Here is a 10,688-nt window from a genome sequence, read left to right on the forward strand (position 1 = left end):
CCCTTTTCTAGATCACTTCTCGTCCACGTTATCGCCAATTTCCCATTCTCGACCACCATTTGCCGTCCATTGTCCTTTTCTAGATCTCCCCTTTCTGTTGTTTATCAATTACCCTTTTCTGGGTCACTTATTAGTCAGATTTATGATTCATTTCCCCTTTCTGGATCATCTCCTGCTCATTTTCATCACGCGGTTTTCCTTTTCAAGATCACATCTTGTTCATTTCTCTTTCTAAATCCTTTTTTGATTGTCTTTATTTCCATTTCCCCTTTTCTAGATGATTCATATCTGATGTTTCTGGTCTAATTCCCCTTTTTCTCCCGATCGTTTCTCGCCGGTGTCGAGTGGATTACCCTTTTCTAGATCACTTATCCCAGGTGTTTTTCCAACACAAATTCCAGCTCCATGTTTTTCCCCCTTTTCCATTTCTTCTATTTGTCAACATCGGCTTCTTTTGTAACCGTTGTTTATTTTTAGAGCGTCATTCCTTCCTCTAGAATGAGCGGTCTGGAAGTGGGCGGAGCAAGAATCCAGAGGAACCCCCTCCTTCCAGTCCGCAGCGACGCACCGAGCGCACCGGACTCCCGCCGGACGCACGCCGGACTCCGACCGGAACCCCCGCCGCCGCCGCGCCTCCGCGTGTCCGACAAAGGAAGCATCATGGCAACGACCACGTGCACGCGCTTCACGGACGAATATCAACTGTACGAAGAGCTGGGCAAGTAAGAGTCGTCTTCGTCACGCACATGCACGCACACACCCCTTCCCGCGTGTTGTCATCGAGTCGCGTGCGCGCGTGGGGATAGCCCCACTCCTCAAACACACGCACGCACGCACACGCACACGAGGAGGAACCCCCCCCCCCTTTTCCAAAATAAAAGGGGTTCCTGCATGGGGGTAATGCACGGAGAAGGGTGTGTGTGTGTGTGTGTGTGTGTGTGTGTGTGTGTGTGTGTGTGTGTGTGTGTGAAGAATCGGTGTGAGTGTGCACGCACGCACGCGCGTGCACGCAGATGCCTCCGCTGGCCAGAGGCTAATTAGGGACAAACTGTCCCAATCATGTGGGATTGAGTTGAATGAAGAAGAAAAGCTGCTTCTTCACGTTTTTATCACGTGATCTGGAGCCGCCAGATCGGACTCAACGCACGTGATCAAAGTGCACATTTTTATTATTATTATTTTTTTTTTTTAGGAAAATATAATATTTTAAACATTTATCATGTTTGCGTGTGAAGATATTGGCTGAAAACATAATACCATTTTTTTTTCCAGTTAATATTTCGCTCCGTTTTTTTTTTTGCTGATTTTCTAAAAATTCAGCTGTGATCTTCTGATTTTTGAATTTAAATGGAATTTTTTTTATTTTTATTTTAGAATCATATGTTGTTGTTTTTTTAAATACGAGCAAAAAAAAAATAAAAAAATAAAAAAATCAGCAAGAACTTGACTCTGAGCCCTGAAGTCATCTTGTGCTTCGCTGCAATGAAGCGTGTGTGTGTGTGTGTGTGTGTGTGTGTGTGTGTGTGTGTGTGTGTGTGTGTGTGTTGTCACCATCGGGTTTTTTTTTTTTGCGTGGGTGACTTTCAGCTCAGCGGCGTCGACTCACGCTGGGACATGTTCCTCAAATCTGTTGCCGATGTGCCGGATGTTGATGTTTCTATTTTGTATGTGTGTGTGTGTGTGTGTGTGTGTGTGTGTGTGTGTGTGTGTGTGTGTGTGCGTGGGTGATAAGTCAAAAGACAATAGACTCTCCGGGAGCAGTGGCAGCTGCCCTGGATGTTAACGTCATCTCTGCGCCGCCGCTGTCACTTCTTGCGATGTGTCGGTGGTTTGGAGACGGAGGACGGCGACGGGAAAAAATAATAAATAAAAAGATAGAACTGGGCGCTTTACTTCCTGTGAGAAATCAAAACTGGAAAAATATATCCACGTTTGTGCTTAATGGTCTCCACTTATGTGATAAGTATATTGGGCGGGTGCAGGACATGTATGCTCGCTGTGAGGCGGTGACATAGGAACTCCGGGTGGAGGTTGAAGTGCATCGGGGTCATCTCTGACCTCCTTCTTGGTTGCTATGGCGACAGACAGGCTGACAGGAGAGGTGAGACGGGTATTTCCATGGACTCCGATGTTTTGCAGATGACACTGTGATCTGTGGCGAAAGGCGAGACGTGAAGGTAAACGCATGTGCGTGGAAGAAACGGGAAGTTAGACGACCGAACCGCCGGAAGCAGTGCCTTGCTCAGGGGCACTTGGGATGGGAGGGGCGCCCACTCTTCCAACTGAGCCCCAAATATGTATTTATATATACATATAAAATAAAAACAGCCATGAAATATTATCTTGTATTCCTCAAGATCATGAAATAATGCCAGAAGCCGATTGGCTGTTGGTATAAATGGCTTACAAATGTCTCAAATAGCAAATCAATCTGCCTACGAGCTTAACTTTTTGCTGTATTTGTTTGTTTTTTTTTATTTTTTTGATATGACCTGAAAATAGTAAAATGAAATTAAACAGTGAGAAATTATCTTTTAAAAACAGGCATTACCGTACTTTTTTCTTTATTCTTATTCGGATTTTTTTCATTTTTATTTTTTTGAATGACCCAAAAATAGCCAAATGAAGATAAAACAGTGGGAAATTATCTTAAAAAGAGAAATTAAAGAACTTTTTTCTTTATTTTTATTTGTATTTTTTTCATTTTCATTTTTATATGACCAAATAATAGCCAAATGAAAATAAAACGGTGAGAAATTATTTTTTAAAAACAGGCATTACCGTACTTTTTTCTTTATTCTTATTTGTATTTTTTTCATTTTAATTTTTACATGACCTAAAAGTAGCCAAATGAAATTAAACAGTGAGAAGTTATCTTTGGAAAAGCGAAAACATTTTTCACTTTTTCCTTTATTTGTTTTTTTTTTTCATTTTTGTTTTTTTTACATGACTTAAAAATAGCCAAATGAAAATAAAACAGTGAGAAATTATTTTTTTAAAAACAGGCATTACTGAACTTTTTTCTTTTTTATTTGTATTTTTTTCATTTTCATTTTTTAATATGACGTAAAAATAGCCAAATGAAAATAAAACAGTGAGAAGTTGTTTTTCCAAAAGAAAAACATTACCTAACTTTTTGCTTTATTCTGAAATGTATTTTCCATATTCTTATTTTTTTTTTTTAGAACGTAAAAATAGCCAAATGAAAATAAAACCATAAGAAAGTAGCTTTTCAAAATCAAAACATTGCTTCCATTTTTCCTTTTTTTTTTTTTTTTTTTAATTTTTAATTTTTTATAGGACCTAAAATAACCAAAAGAAAATAAAATAACCAAATGACCAAATGTCATTCGCTTTGCTGACGACACGCCGATTTATCCCAGCGTTCGTCTGGTCTGGGCTTCTGGATTTGAAAATATCCGCTTCTAGATCCGCTTCGAACCCAAAGTGCGTCTTACTTCCTGTGTGTCGTTGTTGTCACGACCTCTGACCTCTGACCTTTGACCTCTGACCCGGTGTTTTCCAGGGGAGCCTTTTCGGTGGTGCGTCGCTGCGTTAAAGTGTGCAGCGGCCAGGAGTTCGCCGCCAAGATCATCAACACCAAGAAGCTGTCGGCCAGAGGTGTGTGTGTGTGTGTGTGTGTGTGTGTGTGTGTGTGTGTGTGTGTGTGTCGCCTTCTCTTCTTTCCTCTCTCCTTATCCTTCTTCCTCCCTCCTCCTCTTTGTCTCCTTCCTCGTAACACCTGTTTCCTTGCCACCTTCATTTCTTGTCAATGTCTCCTTGTCTCCTGCTTCCTACCTCCATGTTTCCTATCCTAGTCTCCTTATCTGGACACCTTGACTCCTACATCCTTGTCTCCTTGTCTCCTGCTTCCTACTTCTATGTCTCCTATCCTTGTCTCCTCTCCTGGACACCTTGACTCCTACATCCTTGTCTCCTGTTTCCTTGTCTCCTGCTTCCTACCTCCATGTTTCCTATCCTAGTCTCCTCTTTTGGACACCTTGACTCCTTCATCCTTGTCTCCTGTTTCCTACCCTTGTCTCCTTACCTGGACACCTTGACTCCTACATCCTTGTCTCCTTGTCTCCTGCTTCCTACTTCTATGTTTCCTATCCTTGTCTCCTCTCCTGGACACCTTGACTCCTTCATCCTTGTCTCCTGCTGTTATTCATTCAGGTCAGAAAATGTAGTTGCATCCTTTTTTCCTTCATGTCTCCTTGCATCCGTCCCTCACCTCCCCATGTCTCCTTGTCTCCTTGTCTCCTCGTCTCCTCGTCTGCCGCGGATCTATTTCCAGTTTTCAGACACGACATCAGACGCCGGGAAAAAATAGCATCGGTGTTGCTTTTAATATCCGACAGGAAGTGACATCACAGACGGGCGCGTTGTCACGCCATGCGAACGTCTCCTCCCGTGCCTCCTTGTTTCCTTCCCTTCTATCCTCGTCTCCTTTCCTTGTCCTTGTTTTATTCCTCCTCTCCTTCCCCCCGTCAGAAGGTTAAAGACATCTGGAGCAGATGCTCCTCCTCAGGCTGTTCTCGCGTGTGTGTGTGTGTGTGTGTGTGTGTGTGTGTGTGTGTGTGTGTGTGTGTGTGTGTGTGTGTGTGTCTCACCTTTACTTCCTGTTTCCTGTATGTCACGTGACCTGTCATGTGACCGGCAGACCACCAGAAGCTGGAGCGGGAGGCTCGCATCTGCAGACTCCTCAAACACTCCAACATTGGTGAGATGCCGTCCAATCACAGACCAGAGATGGTTACATTTTTTTCTAGATCCTTTTTTGCAGGGTTTTCTATTTTTTTCTGATATGTGGCAAATATTCTTAGAGCGCAATAGTATTTTTTATTTTGTTAAACTCGTTCCTCTTGTGTCCGCGGAGGTGCATGGCCTTCTCTAGATACTTCTCTTGAAAACGTTTGGGGTGCTCTCTATTAGTCGATTGGATCCTTCTCTAGAAAAGTACTTTTTGCTGCATTTTATTTTCTTCAGATATGCAGTTAATCCTTTTCAGCACATTGCTTTTTTTTTTTCCTACCTTTCCTTTCTTATCTGGGCGTTTGTGGCGTTCCGTCATCTTCTCTAGATTCTCCTCTAGAGGAGTGCCGAGTTCCACTGGAACTTTTTGCAGCATCCTGATATGTGACAAACATTTTACAGTGTATTATTTTTCATTACTTTATTAAATGCCTTCCTAACTCTTTCCAGGGGGGTGTGGCCTTCTCTAGATCCTTCTCTGGAAAACGTCTCTGTCACTCCAGTCTGTTATTTTCCAGATATGTGACAAACCTTTTTTACAGCATTTTTTTTTCTTTACTTGGCTTTTTTAAACGTGCTCCTTCTTATTTTTCTGGCTGTATCTGGAGGAGGATCGTCCTCTCTAGATCATTCTCAACAAAGTGCTGAGAACTTTTTGATACATTTTATTCCAATTGATTTTTTTTCCAGATATATGGCAAACCTTTTTTAGTGCACCCTTTTTCTAACTTTTCTTTTTCTGGCCATTTCTGGTGGAGACCTGTTGTCATTCCTACAGAAGTGCAGAGAATTTTTTGAGCACTTTTCTTCTTTTTTTTTTTCCAGATAGTGGCAAACTTTTCACAGGGTATTATTTTTCTTTACTTTATTAAACTTGTTCCTTGAGGTGCGTGGCCTTCTCTAGATCCTTCACTCAAAAATGTTTGCGGCATTCTCGTCTATTATTTTTCCAGATATTAGGCAAACCTTTGTGCGGTGTATTTTTTTCCTTTACATTTCTTTTACACGCCTTTTCCAGAGGCATCTCATTTCTCTAGAAAAGCGCAGACAACTGTTCGCCGTGTTTTCATTCTATTAAATTTTTTTTCCAGATAGGCGGTGAACTTTTTCAAATTTATTAACCTTTTTTTACACACATTTCGGTGCGCGGTCCTCTCTAGATCCTGCTCTAGAAAAGGTCTAGGATAATTCTTTTTTTTTTCCCCAGATACATAACAATCTTTTTGCAGCGATTTAAATGTTTTATTTTTTATTTTCATTAACATGCCTATTTCCGGGCCTTTCCAGAGTCACATCATACTCTCTAGATTCTTCTCTAGAACTGCTTTTACTGGGTTTTATTCTATCTTAACAAAATTTCAAATATTTTCACTGCATTCTTTTACGTTTCCTTTTCAATGCGCTCCACGTTCTTTTTCCAGGCCTTTCTGGCCTTTTCTAGATCCTTCTCTAGAAAAGATTTTTTTTTTTTTTTTTTTTTTTTTTCATCAACATGTCTATTTCCGTGCCCTTCTAGAGTCACGTCATCCTCTCTAGATTCTGCTCTGGAACTGCTTTTACTGGGTTTTATTCAATCTTAAAAAAAAAAATTCAAATATTTTCACTGCATTCTCTTACATTTCCTTTTCAATGCGGTCCACGTTCTTTTTCCAGGCCTTCTCTAGATCCTTCTCTAGAAAACTTTTTTTTTTTTTTCTCCCCCATCAATATGTCTATTTCCGTGCCCTTCCAGAGTCACGTCATCCTCTAGATTCTGCTCTGGAACTGCTTTTGTTGGGTTTTATTCAATCTTAAAAAAAAAAAAAAAATCCAAATATTTTCACTGCATTCTTTTACATTTCCTTTTCAATGCGCTCCACGTTCTTTTTCCAGGCCTTCTCTAGATCCTTCTCTAGAAAACTTTTTTTTTTTTTTTCTCCCCAAGCTATGTGGCAAATTCTTTTCGGCCGCCGCTCCTCCCAAATCGACAAAGAAGCAGCAACATTTTGACAACTCCCTCTCTTTTTTTTCTTCTCTCCATCTTCACCCCCAGTCCGTCTCCATGACAGCATCTCGGAGGAAGGATTCCACTACCTCCTCTTTGACCTGTGAGTTCCCTCCTTTCCTTTCCTTTCCTTTCCTTTCCTTTCCTTTCCTTTCCTTTCCTTTCCTTTCCTTTCCTTCCCTTCCCTTTCCTTTCCTTTCCTTTCCTTCGCCCTCCCCTGCATCCACTCCCCCCCCCCATCTTTCGAGGCAAACACCCCCCATTACGTAACAGCCGCCCCCCCAAACCTCCTTGCAGCTAGCGCTTTAGCGCACACTCCCCCGCACGGGAGTCAGTCTCCATGGCAACGCAGCCCGAGTGAATCCCTCAGCCGGGGGTTTCCCCCCTTAATGAGGACATCCCCCCTCCTAACCTCCATCCCTGCGTTTCCCAGGGTGACGGGAGGCGAGCTGTTTGAGGATATCGTGGCGAGGGAGTACTACAGCGAGGCGGATGCCAGGTAAACACCCCCCTCCCCCCGCCACACACACACACACACACACACACACACACCGCCTCCGCAGTGCTGCAGCCCAGAAATCCCGTCTCATTAGCTCACATTGTTCTTTTTTAACATATTCCTGCAAGAAAGAGGCTCTTCGCTTCGTGACCCGAATCACGAAAAAAAAAAATTCTTATTTTTATTTATTTATTTATTTATTTTTCTCTCCCGAGTGAGAAGAATTTGCAGACAGATGGAAATGCAGGGAACACACACACACACACACACACACACACCCATGCTGCAAACCCCTCAGGAGGCAGACTTAAATCAATTTTACTGTGTAGGCGGTTTGTGGAGGCGCGAGAAGGGAGGGATGGAAAGGGACGAGGAAAGGAGGGGAAAAAAGGAAAGACGAGTAGTTTAACGTCGTCAGATTTTATAGAAATTAAAAAAAAATCATTAAAAAAAAAAAAGGGGACTTTGCTCTAACTTAGGAATATTTGTTTATAGGATTAAATAAGTGGTTTGTTTTTAAAATCCAATATTTAGAAGAAAAAAAAGAAAGAAGAAATTAAAATAATGATGACAGCAATAATATATAATATAATGTAATATTTTTACATTACATTACATTTGGCAGACACTTTTATCCAAAGCGACTTACGATAGAGGACATAAGGACTGCAAATAACACTTGCAAATACAAGATGCATAATATAATATAATAATATATATTATATTATATAATAATAAATATAATATATAATAATAAATTATATAATAATATAATATTATATAATATATGGCTGGATTGATAATATAATAGATATATACTATAGTATATATATATATATATATATGAGTACTATATATACAATGATACAATCCCATGTATCATATTACATATTATAATATATTTTATTTTGTTGATGAGGATTATTATTAAATAGAAAATGATAGATGGAATAATTCAAAAAATATATATGTTTTTGTTATCCTGTCTATTATATTTTATATTCTTTTCATCCAGTTAATAATGTTTAAAAAAATCAAATTTTAGTTTTCAACATGTGATTTGGTTATGTAACGATCAGTTCCTTCAGCGTGTTTAAAACTGAAAAAAAAAAGTGTGATTATAGCACTTGCAATATAAATGTGTAATAACACATCTATTATCATAAATAGGTGTAATAACACCTTTTAAATTAGAATTACAACCTAAAACTCTCCTTTATTAGGATAAAGAGTGACTCTGCCGCCTCTTCTTCTCCTCCTCATCTGCCCTCCCTGCTTCGCGTTGCATATATTATGTGTGTGTGTGTGTGTGTGTGTGTGTGTGTGTGTGTGTGTGTGTGTGTGTGTGGGCGAGTTGGTCTTGATGGCGGTCCAGCGGCATCTCACCGACAGCTTCCTGTCGCCACGCCATCTGTGCGGCGGCGAGCTCCTCCGGGCGCCATCATGGGAAGCCCCTCCTCCTCTAAACAAACAAACAAATAAAGGAACTAACTAGCTAACCTGCTAACCAGCTAGTGAGCTGTACCCTTTCCCTGTCATCGCTGCCCTACCTCCTGCGACACCTTTCCAGTATTAACCCACTGAACTAGCAACTGTAAACTAGTACTGACTAGCTAACCAGCTAGCAAGCTGCACTCCTTCATCGCTGCTCTACCTCCTTCACCAGAACCTACAGCATTGACCCACTGAACTAGCAGCTGTAAACTAGCACTAGCTAACCTGCTAACCAGCTAGCAAGCTGCACTCCTTCCCTTCATCGCTGCTCTACCTCCTTCACCAGAACCTACAGCGTTGACCCACTGAACTAGCAGCTGTAAACTAGTACTAGCTAGCTAGCCAGCTAGTGAGCTGCTCTCCCTTCCCTTCATCGCTTCTCTACCGCCTTCACCAAAACTCCAGTATTGACCCTCTGAACTAGCAGCTGTAAACTAGCACTAGCTTACCAGCTAACCAGCTAGCAAGCTGCACTCCTTCATCGCTGCTCTACCTCCTTCACCACCACTCCAGTATTGGCCCAATGAACTAGCAGCTGTAAACCAGCACTAGCTAACTAGCTAAACAGCTAGCAAGCCGCACTTCTTCATCACTGCTCTTCTTCCTTCACCAGAGCCTCCAGCATTAACCCACTGCACTAGCAGCTGCAAACTAGTAATAACTAGCTAACTAGCTAGTGCGCTTCACTCCCTCCCCTTCATGGCTGCCCTACTTCCTTCACCACCACCCCAGCATTGACCCACTGAGCTAGCAGCTGTAAACTAGCACTAGCTAACTAGCCAACCAGCTAACAAGCTGCACTCCTTCCCTTTATCACTGCTCTCCTTCACCAGAGGATCCAGCATTGACCCACTGAGCTAGCAGCCGTAAACTAGCACTAGCTAACTACTAGCCTAGCACAGCTGCTGTGTCTAACACTCGTGCTACGTCTAACATGTGACAAACTCAAGGCCCGTGGGCCAGGCGCGGCCCGTAACCTCATTTAATGTGACCCAAGAGAACGTGTCGAAAAGTCAGATTATCATAAAATAAAGAAGTCAAACGCGTTCGTCGGCCATAAACTACATTTCCCAGGATTCATGTCGTTGTTGTTACCCGCGATGCCGCCATTAGAACGCAGGTTATCCACATCAGTGTCCTCTGTGCAGGCGGAGCTAAGTATGCTAAAGTTAGCCTTCCAGAAAAACAACAAATTGATATTGATATAAAATATTTTTCTTTATTCGCCAGGATAGTTTGACCACGTGGATTTCTTAACCTGATATAAAAGGATTTATGTTGTAACAGATCAACTAGTAAACCCTTTTCTTTACATCTATGCTAATGCTAATGTAACACGGGGCAACCAGGTATCATGTAAATTGAACAAAATGAAAATTGTAATTTAAATGTTTACATTTTTTGGCATTTTAAAATCATTAATGATCACATAAATATACTGACACTATAATTACAATTGTTATAATGATAATAATCATATAATAATTGATAATATAATAATTATAATACTAATTTTTTTTTGGCATTTGATTAAAACTTTAAAATCATTAATAATCATATAAATGTACTGACATTATAATTATAATGTAACTATAATTATTAATGTAACCAGAATAATGATAATAATTATATAATAATTAATAATATAATAATTACCATTTAATTATCTAGAACATTCAAATTAACTTGATTATTTAATTAAAATTAACACATTACAATGAACTTATGATTATAAAATTAGAATTAACTTAACATTCAAATTAACTTGTGATTATTTAATTTAAATTAACTTAAAGTTACTGAAAATGTGTGATTATTAAATTGAAATTAACTTAACATTAAAATTAACTTATGATGATTTAATCAAAATTAACTTACCATTACAGTTAATGTGTGATTATTTAATTAAGATTAACTTCGTAGCAAAAACAATTTGTGATTATTTAATTAAAATTA

At 40.1% G+C, this 10,688-nt stretch overlaps 1 protein-coding gene across 3 annotated transcripts in view; it reads left to right on the forward strand.

The window, feature by feature from the left end:
- The first annotated feature begins 317 nt into the window (after window positions 1–317).
- Window positions 318–10,688, forward strand: part of camk2b2 (calcium/calmodulin-dependent protein kinase (CaM kinase) II beta 2) — a 35,508-nt gene continuing 25,137 nt past the window's right edge. For 2 of the 3 annotated variants that reach the window (XM_086152713.1, XM_086152715.1), the window contains exons 1-6: window positions 318–377; window positions 478–722; window positions 3,527–3,621; window positions 4,664–4,723; window positions 6,788–6,842; window positions 7,173–7,238. In XM_086152713.1, the coding sequence (XP_086008839.1) occupies window positions 499–722; window positions 3,527–3,621; window positions 4,664–4,723; window positions 6,788–6,842; window positions 7,173–7,238 (500 nt within the window). In that variant the 5' untranslated portion in view covers window positions 318–377; window positions 478–498. The remainder of the gene's footprint in view (window positions 378–477; window positions 723–3,526; window positions 3,622–4,663; window positions 4,724–6,787; window positions 6,843–7,172; window positions 7,239–10,688) is intronic. The other variant, XM_086152714.1, reaches the window with a different exon arrangement.

This window comes from Fistularia commersonii, chromosome 9 (assembly GCF_037954325.1).
Source record: "Fistularia commersonii isolate RoL2024-O1a breed Wild chromosome 9, RoL_Fcom_v1.0, whole genome shotgun sequence".
NCBI classification, from domain to species: Eukaryota; Metazoa; Chordata; class Actinopteri; order Syngnathiformes; family Fistulariidae; genus Fistularia; species Fistularia commersonii.